At 40.0% G+C, this 18,751-nt stretch overlaps 2 protein-coding genes and 1 pseudogene across 2 annotated transcripts in view; 1 reads left to right on the top strand and 2 right to left on the bottom strand.

Moving 5' to 3' along the window:
• Nucleotides 1-8,195, top strand: part of LOC134068627 (hatching enzyme 1.2-like) — a 10,084-nt gene extending 1,889 nt beyond the window's left edge. The window contains exons 3-7 of the mRNA XM_062524312.1: nt 6,616-6,756; nt 6,855-6,978; nt 7,327-7,505; nt 7,639-7,720; nt 8,027-8,195. Coding sequence (XP_062380296.1) covers nt 6,616-6,756; nt 6,855-6,978; nt 7,327-7,505; nt 7,639-7,720; nt 8,027-8,195 — 695 coding nt within the window. The remainder of the gene's footprint in view (nt 1-6,615; nt 6,757-6,854; nt 6,979-7,326; nt 7,506-7,638; nt 7,721-8,026) is intronic.
• On the bottom strand, nt 1,660-3,634 carry LOC134068758 (hatching enzyme 1.2-like). Its single transcript, XM_062524508.1, has 8 exons — nt 3,566-3,634; nt 3,395-3,476; nt 3,148-3,288; nt 2,935-3,052; nt 2,335-2,513; nt 2,095-2,176; nt 1,834-1,958; nt 1,660-1,709 (listed from the first exon to the last, which is right to left on the bottom strand). Coding segments are annotated over exons 1-8 (798 nt in total). The 3' UTR covers nt 1,660-1,707.
• A 7,177-nt stretch (nt 8,196-15,372) lies between the features above and the next one.
• Nucleotides 15,373-18,406, bottom strand: LOC134068626 (uncharacterized; annotated as a pseudogene).
• Nucleotides 18,407-18,751: the final 345 nt, after the last annotated feature.

The following is an 18,751-nucleotide window of genomic DNA, read 5'->3' as shown; positions in this document are numbered from 1 at the left end:
GCATGAAAGGGTTAATATAATTAAATGGCATGAATGGCATACACAGGTGCCTAGTACTATGAATGCTATACTCCTATGAACCAGTGTATAAAAACCGAAATACAACTATAATCACTAAATTACCACTTATATTTGCTCATAATTGTGTTTTATCACTAACCAGTATTGAGTCATTAAAATAAATGCACACAGTAGGTCTGACACTAACAATAAGCACCTGTGTGCCATTTAATTATATTTTTAAAAAGATACATACATAAGGCATATGTGTAAAAATGGACACTTGTGCCACTTATGTGAACAGGGCATATGATCAAATATAGTGCATTTAGTTTTTAGCCAAACAAGAAGCTCATTTTTAAAAATCCTATGCAAATAACAACAATCTCAATCTTTAACACAACTATTCAACCAAATAATGTGTGAGTTACATCAATTTACAATGTTTAGTTTTGATGCTATTATGAGGATGAGCCAGGTTCAAAAACCTAAAATATGTGATTTCTGCCAGATGGTTGTGTTTGAGGTGCTGCAGTCCACTGCTGATTGGTCAGATGCTATGATGTCAATATTTGTAAGATAGCTTGATCTTCCCTAATTGGCTGAGAGAAAACCACATGACTCTACAACTCCAAATGGAGGCATGGGGAGGGAATTTTCAGTGTGTGCGGAAGTGACTACATATGGTTATTTGCCCCATAAACAGACAAACTATACATCCCAACAAAATAATGGATCGTTTTTGTATTATTTTCGAATGTTAACACACAACATCCCACAATAGTTAAAACAATATTCCAAACCTTAGATACAGTATAAAAACCTCTGCTTCTGCAATTTTATCAATTCAAAAGCAATGTATCTCAGCTGATAATAAACAAACAATCGAATAATTGAAACACAGACGATTTATGTTGGGTAAATTGGGCCAACTACAGCTGATTCCAGTCTATCTTAGACTCAGTGGCAGGGGTTATTTCTCTCTATTACATTGACACTTACACAGTAAAACGAGGAGGTGATGTTTTTGGAAGCAGAAACAGAAGAAGACAAATACTGTAATGTCAGACATTAGACACAGTAATATTGTGCTTTTTTTGTTCACCCCCTTTTTATCTGGGCTTTTTGCTGCTGTTTTTTTGTTCAGAATGCTCTTGTGTTTCATGGATATTTTGTTCACTGTTCACTGCAATGCTGTAAAACGTTTTCTGTTCTATCATAGTCTACTGTAAACAGTATTTATACTGCACCTCCTGTAGGCCTAGCGAACAGTAAAAAAAAAAAAAAAAAAGATTTGCTTTTTACTGGAATGCATTTGAATGTGAACATTACATCTGGACATACAGTTCCCAACCAAGAAATGTAGTGTAAAAATGCTGGATTGCATGTTTTGCATGCAAATACCTGTAAAACTGAAACATGGTATTGTTTTAATATGATGTAGGTTAGTGTGGACAAAAATATTTCCTAAGTAACCATCTCGGCCTAACTATGGAAATAGATGTGTTTGCTATATTACATGAATGCAGCAGGACAACAACAGAATGAGTTGTTTTCGGTCATTTTATTTTCCAGTGACATCAACACAAGAGGAGTAATGTTCACAATCAACAACCATCAAGGAAGAACTTGTGCTTTGCCATCTCATCTACTTCATGTGGTGGTTCCAGCATTAGTGGGAATAGGGACAGCATCAGTTTGAACTTTTTCTGTCAGATAGAAAAAGGAATAGTCAGAATTGAATTCTATTGCAGCCAGTCAGCAACCCATCCTTTCAGCAATCCAAAAGTTACAGTTTCTAGCACCTAGAATTATACATGAGGTCATACTCACAGCATCCATACAGTTTGTTGATCCTCTGGATGTCAATGGATGTCATTCCTCGTCTCTGTCCAATTTTCACATTTGGGTTTGGAATTGGAGTGATTGTCTCCCTTCCATTGATTGAGAAAGCAGTGCTATAAAAGAACATGACAGTCAGTGATTTTAAACATTTGAAGAGCAATATTTTTTATTAAAATGTCCATTTGGTAACACAAGAGGCAACACAGCTCTGATAAATAATTCTTTTTTAACTGGGTGCCATTTTCTTACCTCCCATAATGCATCACAGAGGAGTAGTCATATGGAGTGTTCAGGTTGTTGGTGTGTTGTTTCTGAAAGTTGGAAACCATTCCTGCCAAAATAAGAATAAACATACATTCAGAATTCATGTTGGTTATTCCTAATTTTTCAGTTTTCAGTTTTGTCAACATGTTCTTGTCAACATGTCCAAAATAATAACTCAAGACTACATATTCAAGTGAAGAAGTATAAAAATGAAACGCAGCTTACGTTGGTTGATATTTTCAAAGTTGATTCTCACATGCTGGTCCCTGTCACTCCTGGTCTGCTCATGGTGGAAGCCCAGAGCGTGGAGAAGTTCATGCTGAATGATACCGTGGTAAACACAACCGTACCTGTTGAGAGAGACCACCTGTCCGCCTCCTGTCCTGCCAAGGTAAGAGTAGCACCTGAGAAAGATGGGAGGAAGAATTACAAAAACATTTACAATATGGCTCCATTAATCAACATTATTATTTAAATTTGTTATGATAAAAGACAATGGTCCTCATCAAATCACAATTGATTGGATATTAGGCTAAAGTTTGGTTTTGTTTCTGTACACAAATAAATTATTTACAATCGGAATGTTTTAGCCAACATTATACATGTCTATTAGATTACTTTTCACACAATAATCAGCATTTCTTACATTTATTGATGGCGTATTGTTTAACTGAAATAAGTGATAATAGTTAAAAAGTGACCAAAGCCTGACAGTATTGAGTTGCAGTTTAAAAGACAAAAAGACCTTTCCCTGGCAGGTAGGTATGACCATATAATCAACCATAGAAGGAAAAACATTTTCAGCACACTGCTAAATCAACTCACCCACTCTTGTTCTCAATGCTGAGGTAGTCGCGTTGACTTGAGCGAGGTACAAACTTCAAACAGGTTTTGCTGCTGAAGGTCGCCATGGCATTTTGAATTTTCCTCACTTCATAGTAAGCTGAAAAACACAAATAATGGTAATAAATGATCAATGAATGCGCTTTTAAAAATGTGCAAAACATATTATAGAATACTACAGATAAGTTCACTTACAGAATTCAGGGTTCACTATGTAAGGGACCTCAACTTTCCCATTAGCAGACTTCTTCCATAAGCAGTAATTGTTCCAGCAAGCCATAGCATTCCTGGTTTTTGGCACCACAAGATCTCCCTCAATTAGAAATTCACTGGAAGCTGAAGACAAAATGGAATTTGAAAGTTATTCATAACGACTCTGTGAGTTTGTACAAAACCTCAACTTAAGGAAACTGTTCATTTGTTTAAACAATAAGAAACAAACCATTGTTGGTAGTCAAAATCTGTGTGGTCAAGTCCAAATTGTCAGGCTCCTCTAGGAAAATGTCATCTTCATCAACATCAGCCTAGAGACAAAAAAACGGTTTAAATGAAACAGAAGAAACCCGCGGTTAACATTTAGAAGTGGAGTTCTGAATATCACAGGTATCCTTACCGTGAGAGGCAGAGCCTTGGACAGGCCAAGCAGCAGTACCAGAAGGGAGATAGAGGCTCTGAGGTCCATGTTGCTTCAGTGTGTGGAGATGCTGTGGACGGCTACTTCACTGGAGCTCAGTGTTTGAGACCCATCTCACCTGAGCTTTTATACAGCCCTCCACAGGTGTGTCTGCAGGGGGATTTAGGTCTGCTGTCAGGGTCAGGTGTCTAATGGAAGCTCTTATGGGAGGACACCACCACCGCTCCCACAAACTCAACAACTGAACTAAGACAAGATGACATGTTCCTTGTGGTACATATCCTCTACAATGGAATTATTCTGAACTGAAGCAAGGTAAACCTGGTAGAAGTAATTCCAAACACTTTTGTCAATAGATTTTTTATTATAACCGCTGCTAGCATAGCATTTTTTTTTTTCCGGGACACCGTAACACCGGGGCACATGAAACTTGGTGGGCATGTAGCCCCAGTACACTTCTAAAGAAAAAAATCGTTTCGTCCCCGGGGAGCTGAGAAGTGAGTGTGTGTGTGTGTGTGTGTGTGTGTGATGTACTATAGCCTGTGTGTGTGTGTGTGTGTGTGTGTGTGTGTGATATAGCCTGTGTGTGTGTGTGTGTGTGTGTGTGTGTGTGTGTGGGGGGTGCGTTTCTGTGTGCCCATGTGCATGTTCTGTGTGTATTCTGTGTGTGTTCTCTTTCTTACTCTCTCTCTCTCTCTGTGTCTGTGTGTGTTCTGTGTTATCTGTGTGTATTCTGTGTGTGTTCTCTCTTTCTCTCTCTCTCTATTCTCTATGGGTGTATCTGTGTGTGTGTGTGTGTGTGTGTGTGTGTGTGTGTGTGTGTGTGAGTATAAGAGAGTATAACTGCTTAAGTCATGATGCCGAGTGTTTGTTGCATGCTATAGATCTTGAATTTCAGCTGAAGCATTTGTTCAAGTTCGATATGTATGAACAGTGAGATAAAAGTGATAGTTGGTTGGTATAGTCCCTATTTTGCCCAATTTGAGGTCTTAGAATATGATGTTAATAATGTTTAAATACGGATTTCAATGTTGGACTTCCTGCTTTCCATGATGTAAAAATCATCATTTTACAGCATTGAAAGCAGGAAGTCCTATTCATGGGTTTCATTGAAATTCGTATTTCTCCCATCTCAAGGCAAACTGAGGGAATGATGCAAGACCATTCAAATAGAGTAAAAAAGTTTGTGCACATCCCAGGTCAAGGTGCCGAACAAGGTTAAATCATAAAAAATGAAAAAAGGTTTGCACACTTGAAATCCTTCTTTTAGTTTTATTTTCTTTTCAGTTATATTTTCTTTTCTTTAGCACAGAATAGTAATGACGTTTCGACCGCATGGTCTTCTTCAGATTCACTCCAGGAACATAGTGATTGACTTTACACCTGGTCTGCAGGGGTGTAGGTTCTTTTAACCCTTACTTCTCCTGCAGATATTTCTTTTTTATGTAAACTTTTTAAATCTTTCTTTGTATATTCCCGGTCAATGCTTGTTGTCTCTTCTCCAGCACCAAATAAAGAGTCTTTCAGAAACATCCTTTCGTAATCCACAGGGGTAAATTCAAAGGTCTCACCTTCATCCGCCATGGTGCTGGACATGTGCTTCAAACAAATCAGGGATTTCTTGGGAGTGCTCCAAAAAGGCTGCATTCAATTAGAGTAAAAAAGTTTGTGCACATCCCAGGTCAAGGTGCCGAACAAGGTTAAATCATAAAAAATGAAAAAAGGTTCGCACACTTGAAATCCGTCTTTTTTTAGTTTTCAGTTATATTTTCTTTTCTTTAGCACAGAATAGTAATGACGTTTCGACCGTGTGGTCTTCTTCAGATTCACTCCAGGAACATAGTGATACCATAGTGATCGGCACCTTGACCTGGGATGTGCACAAACTTTTTCGAACTCTGGTCCATTGTTGAATTTGTGGAAGCGGTGGTGGTGTCAAGTGCTTTCATTAGACACCTGACCCTGACAGCAGACCTAAATCCCCCTGCAATCAAAGGTATGAAAAATATCTGAGCTACATAAGCAAGCTCTACAACCGGAGGGAGTGTTGGGCCCTCAGCTACCGTGGCCATTTATTTACAAGAGGCCACAACACCAACAATTTTGCTGAGGCAGCAATGCGTGTCCTGAAGGACAAAATTTTACAGCGGACCAAGGCCTTTAACTTGCCTCAGCTTTTCGACCTTCTAACTTCACGGTTAGAGACGTACTACAACGGGAGGATTGTGGACGTTGCCCTTGGACGTTGGGAGTCTTTCAAGAGAAAGCTGTTTCTCCCCCTGTTGGCAGGCCAAATTACGGCCTTGCAAATTCAACAGGTAAAGGACATCATCAACGGCCAATGGTTGTTATCCTACACAGGAATGTTTGTTATGCATGTATGCATTAGAGTGTTGTGTTGTGTTGTAGATTGAGGAGACCATCAAACAAACCATGCTAACACATCAGAGTGCAAGCCATCTTACCAGGTGATCAAAACAAATAAACTCATAATTGCATCTTAGTCCAGTTGTTGAATTTGTGGGAGCGGTGGTGGTGTCAAGTGCTTTCATTAGACACCTGACCCTGACAGCAGACCTAAATCCCCCTGCAGACACACCTGTGGAGGGCTGTATGAAACATCAGGTGAGATGGGTCTCAAACACTGAGCTCCAGTGAAGTAGCCGTCCACAGCATCTCCACACACTGAAGTAACATGGACCTCAAAGCCTCTATCTCCCTTCTGGTGCTGCTGCTTGGCCTGTCCAAGGCTCTACCTCTCACAGTAAGAACACCTCTGATATCTGACTTAATGTCAGCTGTGGGTTTCTCCTGTTTTAACTTCACCTTTGCCTCTAGGCTGATGGTGATGAAAATGACTTTTTCCTAGAGGAGCCTGACAGTGTGGACTTGACCACACAGATTTTGGCTTCCAACAATGGTTTGTTTCTCATTGTTTACTGTAAATGAATTAACAGTTAGCATAAATTGAGGACTTGCATACACTCACAAAGTCACCGGATAAACTTTGAAATTATATTGTCTTTCAGCCTCCAGTGAATTTCTAATTGAGGGAGATATTGTGGTACCAAAAACCAGGAATGCTATGGCTTGCTGGAACAATTACTGCTTATGGAAGAAGTCTGCTAATGGGAAAGTTGAGGTGCCTTACATAGTGAGCCCTGATTTCTGTAAGTTAATGTATTTGTAGTATTCTGTAATATGTTGTGCACATATTTTAAAACGTATACATTGAACATTTATGATCATTATTTGTTGTATTTTTCAGCTCCCTATGAATATGATATGACAAAAATTGAAATTGCCATGGCTACATTCAGCAGAAAAACCTGTGTGCAGTTTGTTCCACGCTCAACTCAGGGTGACTACATCAGCATTGAGAACAAGGATGGGTGAGCAGTGTGTGCTAAAATATTATTCCTTTATTGTCAATTATATAGTCATACCTTCCTGGAAAATGTGTTTATACTGTATACTACAACCCCATACTATCATACTGGTGTCACTTTTGAACAAGATATTTTTAAACAATATGAACAAAGACTACAGCTCAACTACTTAAAGGAACTGTATGTAAGAAATGTATTTCAATGAATCATAAAATGCCACGATCTGTCACTAGACATTAAGAAATCATTCTTTCTGTGAACCAAACACCTTGGTGTCCATTATCCCTAATGTTAATTATTGGAGCCATCAGCCGTATTGTAAATGTTTGTCATTTTCCCCATTTTTCTCAGGTGCTACTCTTACCTTGGCAGGACAGGAGGCAAACAGGTGGTCTCTCTCAACAGGTACGGTTGTGTTCACCACGGCATTATTCAGCATGAACTTCTCCACGCTCTGGGCTTCCACCATGAGCAGACCAGGAGTGACAGAGACCAGCATGTGAGAATCAACTGGGAAAATATCAGATCAGGTACAGTAGATGCATTTCTTGTTTCTACTTGTCGATGAACATGATTACAAGGACATGTTGACAAATCTGTTTGAGAAATGAGGAATAGCTTTAATAAACAACAAAATATCTGTGTTTATTCTTATTTTGACAGGAGTGGGTTACAACTTCCAGAAACAGTACACAAACAACCTGAATACTCAATATGACTACTCCTCTGTGATGCATTATGGGAGGTAAGATAACGCCCAGTTAAAAAAGAACATTGTGTCAAGAGCTGTACTATGTCTTGTGTTTCTAAATGAACATGTTTGATTAAAACCTATTGCTTTATCAAAATGAGCAAACAATTTAGTAAAAGGAGTATTTTCTGGATACACATCATAAATATCTTCCCTGCAGATTTCTGTAATCTCTTGTGTTACTAAATTAAATAATAATAATAATAATAATAATAATAACAATTAAAAGAAAGAAAGAAAGAAAAAAACAATATTGCTCCTGAAAAATGTTAAATCACTGACTGTCATGTTCCACTATAGCAAAGCTTTCTCGACCAATGGAAGGGAGACAATCACTCCAATTCCAAACCCAAATGCGCAAATTGGACAGAGACGAGGAATGTCCACCATTGACATCCAGAGGATCAACAAACTGTATGGATGCTGTGAGTATGACCTCATGTATAATATGGAGTATTTGAAACTCTAACTTTGGGATTGTTGAAAGGATGAGTTGCAATAAAATTCAATTCTGACTATTCCATCTTCTTCCTAACAGGAGAAGGTCAAACTGATGCTGTCCTAGCGTGGAACCACCATATGAAGTAACAGATGAGATGGCAGAGCACAAGTTCATCCTTGATGGTTGTTGATTGTGAACATTGTTCCTCTCGTGTTGATATCACTGGAAAATAAAATGACTGGAAACAACTCATTCTGCTGTTGTGCTGCTGCATTCTTGTAACATGGCAAAGAAATCTAATTACATGGTTAAGTCAAGATGCTTATGGTTAATTGCTACATACTTTTGTCCAAACCAACCTACATTATAATAAAACAATAACCTTAAACAATTGGTCAACATTGTAAGAGAAAACCAGCCTACAGTATTCATAATAAAACAACCAATTAAATAATAATATTTATACAAACACCAGGGATGTAGTGGTAAAATAAGAAATTTGTAAACTACCAGGTTGAGGTGGAATTCAAAAAGGCATTCAAACAAGTTTGATGATGATGGAGGTTATTGTCCAATGTTTGTAGCAATACCAGTGGTATTAAATTGTTACTGCAATGTTGAATGTGTTTTTTGAATGTTAAAAGTTGCAATTGGTGAATAAACTCTTTTCAGAGGTGGATGAACTCTAATATGTGGAGGATAAACGCTATTTTTGAAATTTTAGGAATGGATATACTTTGCTCAGCCTCCACTGCATCCCTAACAAACACCAATGTAGTGGCACCTCGTTGGTTCTAAGTCTTCTGTACCACTTTTTGAAGTCGGTCTTTTAACAACAAGTAATTGAAACGCGAGGAAACCAAAAAATCTTCTTTTCAAAATGTTTACTTATAAAAACATAAAATCATACAGACATGGCTCGCATGGTCAAAAAACTGTGTTGCTTCCAACATCTCTGACTTCAAACTAAACTAATTACGTCCAATCAACTACGCTATGACGTAGTGCTATCTTATTGGAAGCTCAAAATACTGCAACATTATCAGACTTAAACATGACTAAATTATGCATTTTAAACAATACACATCTGATGGATTATTTCTTAGCATTTTAACTGTTTTTAAACTAAATTATGAATTCAAATGAATTACTCCCTATTTGGCTCTTACATTACCCGGCCCCTAATTGGTTAGGCAGGAGGACTATAAACTTAGAGAGAGAGCCAAACAATTTCTAAATGTCCATAAACTATTAACTTGTTTCTTCTCTCTTCATTCTTCTGACGTCGCCTCTTCCAACAAGCACAGTTTATTCACGGGCCTTTCCAAAGTGCTGATCTTTGTCTTTATCTTCACTCTTCGTACTGTTCCACTGGAGTCCGGCAACGTTTCAACAACTTTCCCCATGAGCCAGGAGTTCCGTGGGGAAGAACTGTCCACTAGTAACACAACGGGCTCTATTATCAGGATCAACTGGGCATTGTCGCAAGTCACTCGCGCTAGTTTCTTTGGGGGCGGTCCTAGCGCAAAAGGCTATAATGACTGCGTGAAAAGTGAACATTGCGCTCGGCGCAAAGTGAAAAGGGGTTGTCTTAATTGAGTTAATTAGTCGTGGGTGTCTTTTGAGCGTAGCATGCAATAAACCAATTCGATTTCACACTCTCATTCCCTTTAAAAGTCTGGCGCATTGTTCAATGGTCTGTTGGTATTATCATGGCAGAGTTACCTGGGCGTCTACTCCAGAAGAGACCGACTTGCTCGTGCGTGAGGCTAAGCCTTCCCAACTTGCTGGGAAATTGTGAAAATAATGTACATGATGTGTGAATATTATTTTCTAACACGGATAGTTCCGGTCCTTGATGATGCTTGGCTGAATCGCGTTCGATGCTGTTATAAAATCCAACACAAACATTCACCTTGACCGCATTTCGCCAATGCACTACCACAACTTGCACAAAAGTTAAAGTGGCTGCGTGTCGATGTTGCATGGCAACCATTCATATGGAGGAAATATTTATTGGCGGAAGAATGATTATCTATGAATACATCGACGTATAGTTACCGTTTTAGAAAAGCAATAAGCCACTCTAGTCCGTAGTTTAGGCTACACTGATTTTAGAACAGCTAAGGGGGGTTTTAGGCACTTGCCGTCTCTCGGGGCTTATGATTTAAATAGATTATTTCAGAATGAACGCAGCAGCCGCAGCAGTAGTCAGAAGCTAGTTCTCACTATTGATCATTATCATTATTACATTTCCCTTGTGTGTGTGTGTATTCACACCAAATTGGCATGCCATACTGTACCCACCCAATATGCACAGCATCCCATTAGCTGCCTGCCATCAGGCTATTTACAATCTTCTATTTTAAGAAAAAGTCAGTCAACACGTTATCAAAATGAACTTAATGCGCTATAGAGCTATATCCACGCGCACACATTTCGTCTGAACAGGAGAGATTACGCACGCAGGCGCGCAACTAGGCTACTTGTTGTTTTCTTTTACTCCGCTATCAGCACACAATGTAAAGCTAATTCACTAACTCAATAGCCTACTCATCATGGATATCGCAAGTTCTTTTAAACAAACAAAACAGAAAGGATGGAGGATGGAGGCAGCTAGAGGAGTTATTCCAGATGAGCAATAACAAGGTAGACGCTACAGCTGTTTAATGCCAGAAGTTAAAGGTATGCTAGAACAAAACTAACTGAAGGTAACTTAGCCATAGGGCTGTGTAATGTCTAAATGAGCAGGTCACTGTTAGACGTTATTGTTGTATTATTGCATGTGGATGTTGTTATGCTGCTACTTTTTGCTGACCAATACACAAACCTAAAACCGAGAAACGGACACATATTATTTAATTATATTCGGGCTGTGCGCTCCAGCTGATGAAAGAAGTAGGGTGTGTGTGCGCACGGTGCATTCTTCCATATCCCCAAGCCTCATGTGCTCATAAAATAGCCTTTCAGCTATGCGCGAGTGATTTCCGACGAGGTTTTTCCTGGTCAGTGGCGCACTTACTTTCTGCATCCATATATTAGCGACTGGCAAGCTTTGCGCCAGACCACACCTCTTCTCTTCACTGACACGCCCGTTAGGGCGCAATATCATCTCCTATTTAGAGAACGTACATTTGCGCTGGAAAAAATGAAGGATGCGCTCGCAGAGAATAGTAATTATAGGTTGCGCAAGGCGCGAAAGCTCATTGCCCGGTCGGCAAAATAGGGCCCAACATCTCCCTGTCATGAAATTTCTTCTTGGCTTCAGCCATTTCTGACGCTCTTGAAGAAGTGGAAGGTATTCACGCGTCCATCTAGTCCAAAATAAATCCACAAGATATTGGACTTGCTTCCATCTCTTTCTCGTGTACATGTCGTCCTTGCTGAAAATCCCTGGGGGCATGTTGGGTTGAGATTTCAACAGCAACAAGTGGTTGGCTGTTAGAGGCTCCACATCATTCACATCGTCGGAGACAGTCGTAAGCGGCCTGCCGTTGATGATGCTTTCGACCTCACACATTATTGTCAGAAGACAATCATCATTCACTGCTTGCTCTTTCAGAAGGGAGTTCAGGATTCTTCGCACCGTCCGAATTTGTCTTTCCCAAACCCCGCCTTGGTGGGAAGCAGCTGGACTGTTGAATATCCCATTTATTCCCTTTGGCTGCAAAGCTCTTTCAATCTTGTCATTATCCAACTGTTGAATGGCTTCTCTCAACTCTTTCAGCGGCCACAAAATTTGTGCCGTTGTCGGACCGCATGATGGTAACTTGACCTCTCCTGCACATAAATCGACGAATTGCAGTAATGCAAGAGTCTGTGTCAAGGCTATCTGCAACTTCAATGTGCACCGCTCTGAGAGTGAGGCAAGTGAACATCACGCCGTACCGTTAGACTGTACCACGGCCCCGCTTGACATCAAACGGCCCAAAGAAATCAACGCCGGTATTTGTGAAAGGAGGCTTATCTGGACAGAGCCGATCTTCAGGCAGATTTGCCATCTTTTGTTCACCAACCTTCCCATTAATCCTTCGGCACACTGTGCATTTGTTGATTACCTTTCGAACTGCAGAGTTGGCTTGTGGTATCCAGTACTTGCTTCTTAAGCCTACCTTACATTGGCAGACTTTGCAAAGATTTGGAAAAGATTTTTGAAAAACTACAGTCTCAGACCCTCTCACATCTAAAGACAATTCATTGAGTTTTTAGTCACAGGCCAGTCTCAGATTAGGATTTTGCAAAGACTGTGGGTCACTATTTACAAGACTGCTGCTAGATTCCCTCAAATTATTTCCATCGTGCAATAGGCTACACGTCATCATTCACAGGAAATCACATGATAGTCTACTCATATCAAAGTATTTTTTTCGCGTTTCTGCAGCATTGTTTGATGTGTGACATCACTAACAGATATAGAGTTGTTCTGTCACGTAGAACAGCCGACTAATAAATTATAAGAAATTAAATAACAAATAATCATAAAGGCTACAGCTGTCGCCTATTTTGCCCCTTCCTGTTTCATGTTCGCGCAAGGTTACTATTGGTTTTTAATGTTCACGTCACTATTTGCATGAGCCACGACTGAAAAGACTTCCGATAATATCAAACATGTTTGATATTGTCGTAACGGCAAAACTAGAAAAAGACTGCCTCCGAAGGACTTAAAACCGCTAAAATTGGCACCTTACACTAAACGATTTAGATGACGTGAGCGCGCTGCGATTTCAGTACAACTCCCAAGATTTCCGCCCGATTTTGGAAATTTAGTCGCCGACTGTTAAAACAGACCAAAATCGTGCAATGTAAGCCAGCCTTTAGTTGTGCCAAGACATAACCGCGTCCACAATGTCCTGTTTTTTGGTGTATGTCTCTCACAATCAGTGTAGCAACCTTGCTGTGTTTTGAAATAATTGCTGGATGTTTAGCATTTTCAGGCATGGCAGACTTGTTGAGTCTTCCGCCAACCCTTTGTAGCCTATAGGACTAGGAGTGTGCTTTTAACATTTTCCCCTGGCTTTCTCACGTCTTTAGATACATGGGGTGGGACTTTAGGACCCAGCAGGAATGCAATAAGGGGAGGGGGTTTGGTCTCGAGAGTATATGCGTCACCTCCGCCACTTGCCTAATTGAAACGCCGAGCCTTTGTTCACCTGAGCACACCTGAATCGCCATAAGCCGAGGCAGTTTTACCGTTTTGCAGCGTTTGGCTTTTTGTCTCCTGAGGAGGTAGGCTTACTATAATCATTGTGGGTTTGAGACGTTAGCACCGATTATGGCTTTTCTGTAGATCTCATTCAACTGTTAACTGAGCTAAATTGTGTCGTAGTGTCACTGGTTGTGTGTGCCGAACTGCAACATCGTATTCAGAACTGGCTATTTGTCTACTAAGGAGGTAGGCTCACGCTAATCACTGGCTTTGAGCAACGACTATGACTTTTGTAGTTCTCATTCAAGTGCTAACTGGGCTAAATTGTGTCATAGTGTCCCTGGTTGTGAAAGCCGAACTGCAACATCGTATACCGGAGAAGTCGAGTGGTTTTTGGGTGCAAACACGCTGAACAAGGTAAAGTTGTGCCTTTGTTTCTTACAAGCCCAACGTAATTATGACTCAGTCCCTATGCCAAGTAGTTCAGTGTGTAGACTTATGCTGTGTCCCCTAACATTAAAAATCTACCGTTGTCACTTCTAGGGACGGGTGTAAACGGCGGCTGATTAATAAAGTTCACCGCAAGTAAACACGGGGGGGGCACCACTGTTTTTCCCATGGTTAAAGTTTGTTTTCGTTGCTTTGGCTGTTTTGCGAGCTCTGTTTCCTCTGTACTGAGACCGACGTCAGGCCTTACGAACGTTTACGAATTGCTATCGCAATAGACTAATTGATAACTTATTGTAATTGGGGCTTGGGTTATTTATGCGGGCTAGTGCAATATCTGTGAGTTATATTTGACATGTTATCCGACTTCTTTGGGCCAGTGCAATATTCCTATGTTATTTATCTTAGATCTAAAATAACGTGTGATTAACTTAAAAGGGCGAAGTGCAATCTTGACTTGCTGGGCTACATAACCATTAGCCTAGGTTATTCAGGCGAGGGTAGCCAAAATCTCTTCTCATTTCTCTCACTGAGTGTCTGTGCGTGCTGTGTATTGGGTGAGTGGCTTAGCCTCAGTTGCGCGCGCATGCGCCTTATTTTCTTTATTTTGATTTTGCTTGTTTGGTTTATGTGGGTTATTATAAAACACTCACTGTGTGACGTAGTTGGCTGTGCTCTACCTGTTATAATTCTCAGGCCAGTTCTAGTGTATGCCAACTATTCAAGATGGCCTACAAGCCCATTTCCTAGTGTGCGCTAGTTGGTGTGCGCCTCTGCTAATTTGCATAGTGTGAAGTGATAACTATATTTAGTAACTTATTGCCAATTTGCACAGGTTGAAGTGACGTATCACTATTCTGCCATCTATTGCCAATTTGCACAGGTTGAAGTGACGTATTACTATTTTTGCCATCTATTGCCAATTTGCACAGTGTGAAGTGACTCATTACTATTTATTGTTACTTACTGCCATTTTGCACAAGTTGAAGTGACGTATTACTATTTTTGCCATCTATTGCCAATTTGCACAGTGTGAAGTGACTCATTACTATTTAATGTTAATTACTGCCATTTTGCACAAATTGAAGTGACGTATTAATTTGTCATCTATTGCTAATTTGCACAGTCCAAGCAAAGCGCCCATTTATGGTGAACCATCTTAAAGTGACATCATTCCTTGTTGCTATTCATTGTAAGCCTGTCTAACTTATCTTTATTACCTTCATTGCACATTCTATGGTTGTTTTACAATATTGTGAAAATAAAGAAATAATTGGTTTACAACAGCTGCTTCCTGTGAAAGTGTCTCATAGAACCTGCGGGGGTTAATAAATATTCTGATGTCTAAGTGTATTATTAGGGCCCTCTCACCCTAGAATAAAACGGGAGTGGCGTAGTCAATTGGTCTATACATGATAGTGGTCACACCTTAATACGTCATCTTGAAGAATCGGATCCAATTTGAACAGCTGACTGCTGCAACTGAGCTGTTTTCTTTGACTGGATTTCATTATTTCCGCTTCTGCAGCAACCAGATCATCCAAGGTAAGTGATTTCTTTTCTGTGGCTTTGAATTTCTTCATATGTTGCTCTACCCTTGATCTTTCCTTTTCAGTTTGCCTGATTGTTCTTGATATCTCCTTTCTTTCCTCTTTCAGTTTCCATAGAGTTTTCCTTCACCTTTAGAATCCAGGCTACTAATCGTTTTAGTTTATGCCAGTCCGAATAATAGTCAATCAATTGGTCAATTGGCTCAACGTTTTCTTCAACTTTGATCGTGTTGACTTTAGCTTCATTCTTGACTTTCGGATCATTTTGAAGGCTTTCTTGCCTTCGCACAGGCTGTTCCGGCCAGTCACTGTTCAGCAAGAAATCCGGCCCATTGATCCATGTTCCTCCTTGCACCAAACTCTTCGCTTTCAGGCCCCTGCTGGCTTGATCTGCTGGATTATCCGTTGTTCTGACGTACTTCCATTGCGATAGCTTGGTTGCTTCTCGGATCAATGAGATTCTATTCGCAACAAAGGTTTTGAAACGAGCAGTTTCACTGTCTATGTATCTGAGCACCGTAGTGCTATCTGTCCAAAAAACAGATTGTTGCAGTGGAACTTGAAGCTCTTGATGCAACATCTTGTCTATTTTAACAGCAACAACTGCTGCAGTCAACTCAAGTCTGGGAATTGTGACCACTTTGAGTGGGGCCACTCTTGACTTCCCCATGAGATAAGCACAACTTCTCACCTTGTCTATTCTCTAGCAGCAGATAAGACACAGTGCCGTATGCGTACTCCGAAGCATCTGAAAAATGATGCAACTGTGCTGCTGCAGTGCATCCAAAATCTGTAGGCTTCAAACACCTGCTCACATGGAAGGTAGAGAGATGGCTAACATCTTCAATCCATCCTTTCCAATTTTCAGCATGTTTTTCGCCAATGTTTTCATCCCATCCATATTGTTCTTTACAGAGATCTTTCAACAGAAGTTTGGCAGGCAAGATGACTGGAGCCAGAAAGCCAAGGGGGTCGTAGATGGAATTCACGACTGATAGAATGCCTCTTCTGCAAATTACAGTTCATCTCTGTATAAGCAGACACATAGTTTGCATGTCCTAAAATGCACTTCTCTATACAGTTATCTGTTGTATTTTAGTAAACACAGATGGTTACTGTAAAATATTGCTGTAAATGTGCAGATTTTTTTTACAGTGTACCTTATATCCCAGAGTTGGATTCATGAGGTTACATCACAATTGTTATTACAATATCGGAAAAATATTACATTAATGGGTTTTGAAAAATTACGGTTAAACCAAAAAATGTATTTTCCTCCCGTATCTAAAGACATCTTACTACATAATAGCTAGTATATTATCAGGAAGTTATTCCATTTTTGGATAATACAGCGTAGTCTGAAATATATTTCTGCTGATACATTTTGGACACAATATCTCTGAAAAACAGTTTGTTTACTATTTCAACAGCACACCTAAATACAGTAAAACTTTGAAAACCACCATCATTACATATTGTTATGGTATATCTTTGTTCAGTTGTTGAGTTTGTGGGAGAGGTGGTGGTGTCCTCCCATAAGAGCTTCCATTAGACACCTGACCCTGACAGCAGACCTAAACCCCACTGCAGACACACCTGTGGAGGGCTGTATAAAAGCTCAGGTGAGATGGGTCTCAAACACTGAGCTCCAGTGAAGTAGCCGTCCACATTGAAAGCATCATCGCATTTTAAATCACCGTCTGGTATGGGAGCTCTGACAGCCGCACCAATAGGACATTAGAGAGAGTTGTCACCTAAGCCTCCAACATCACTGGTTGTGACCTTCCATCAGTCCACTCTCTGAATGCTGAACGCAAATTGAACCAACTTTGTTGTGTGCATGGCAATTAAAGTTTCTATTCTATTTTATTCTATGATTTAGCCTATTTCTATGATTAGTATTTTCATGCAGGCGTTCTGACTACCTTCAGTTGTTAATGTTTGAAAATAGTGTTAATTGTTGCTGTTTTAAATTGTTTTACATCACTCTGGACAAAATCATCCTGATCCTGCTAGGAGCATTCTACTTGATGACATTATAATCGCTAAGCAACCAAGATGTTTACTTTAAAACAGAGACAGGTATTTAAAGGGATATTCCGCCATTTTTGGAAATACGCTCATTTTCCACCTCCCCTCGAGCAAAACAATCGATATTTGCACAACTTGCACACTACTGGCACTACTACTGCTTGTTGTCAATGGGGACTATTTTCAGATGCTGCGTACGATATCACTGCGCCTATGGTACGTTTGCAAGTTGCCTCGATTATTACGCCAGATGAGAGTGTAGTTCCATGTCAAATCAGCCTAGAAAAACGCCAGGTTTCATTTTCAGCTGGTCTTATTGCACTTTCTAACTTGAGAGGAGACACGTTTTAAATGGGAAAATTACCAGAAATCTTAGTCACTTTTAAACATGAAGCTAGCAGGCGAGAAGCTAATGGTCTAATCCGATTCAATGATCTATGCTAGGCTGAAGCTAAAAATTGTATCGCCAGACTCACAGAATGGCTGGATGAACGAGAACAAGGTAAATATCGATTGTTTTGCTCGAGGGGAGGTGGAAAATGAGCGTATTTCCAAAAATGGCGGAATATCCCTTTAAGTATCTTTGTAACAGTATTTATACTGATGAATTCTCTTGAACGCTGACAAACAGTAGTGAAAGGATCATTTTACATACCTGTCATCAATGTACATTGCAGACATGGTCCGGCTGTCCATCTTACACATTCCCTCAATAGCAAAGTCCTCTCTATACCCGCACCACACACCGCCATCAAAAAAATGCAAAAATAGTAAATGTTCTCTAACTCACAACAAAAACAACAAATACTAATGAAAACAGATTAACAAACAATCTCACCGGTCAGACAAGGACCCCCGAGATCCGATGCTGGACAAAGGTGGTGGGGAGGGCATACTTGTCACCGCCTTGTATGGTGTGGAGAAGAAGACTTCTTGTTCATAACTGTAGCGGTAAAATAATGACAGTTAGAAACTAACATCCTCGAGCAAAACGTTCTTATGATTACTCGAATGCCTGCCATCACGAAACCTCACCTCCAGCTCATGCCAATGTCAACATTCATGCATGCTAGGCTACGAAAAATTTAAAATAGCTCTTGCTAATGACACCATATCACATCCATTCAAGCCGAAGTTTTAAAGAAGCATTACAAGAGTCGCAAGTCAAGTAGGCTAGTCTAACAAATCACGCTACCCTTAGCATTACAAGTTCCTTGGATGCACGTCGAAGCTAATTGTTAGCTGCTAGCTCCTATAACAACCTAAACTGATAATGGCTAACGTTACCTGCCACTACAATCAGTAGACAATATAGTTACCACATCTTTGTAATTCGTCATTTCGCTTTCATTACATTCGATTTGATATTCGGTAAATGACTAGCCTACTGTTTGTTGACACAAGGGGTC

Source organism: Sardina pilchardus, chromosome 21 (genome assembly GCF_963854185.1).
Source record: "Sardina pilchardus chromosome 21, fSarPil1.1, whole genome shotgun sequence".
Taxonomy (NCBI): Eukaryota; Metazoa; Chordata; class Actinopteri; order Clupeiformes; family Clupeidae; genus Sardina; species Sardina pilchardus.
This window is presented reverse-complemented; position numbering and strand designations above follow the sequence as displayed.

Coding starts and splice junctions, on each gene's coding strand:
- LOC134068758 (XM_062524508.1), bottom strand. CDS start 3,634: ATGGACCTCAGAGCCTCTATCTCCCTTCTGGTACTGCTGCTTGGCCTG. Junction 3,477..3,565: donor CCAAGGCTCTGCCTCTCACG/GTAAGGATACCT, acceptor TTTTGTCTCTAG/GCTGATGTTGATGAAGATGA. Junction 2,514..2,934: donor AGCATTGAGAACAAGAGTGG/GTGAGTTGATTT, acceptor CATCTTTCTCAG/GTGCTACTCTTACCTTGGCA.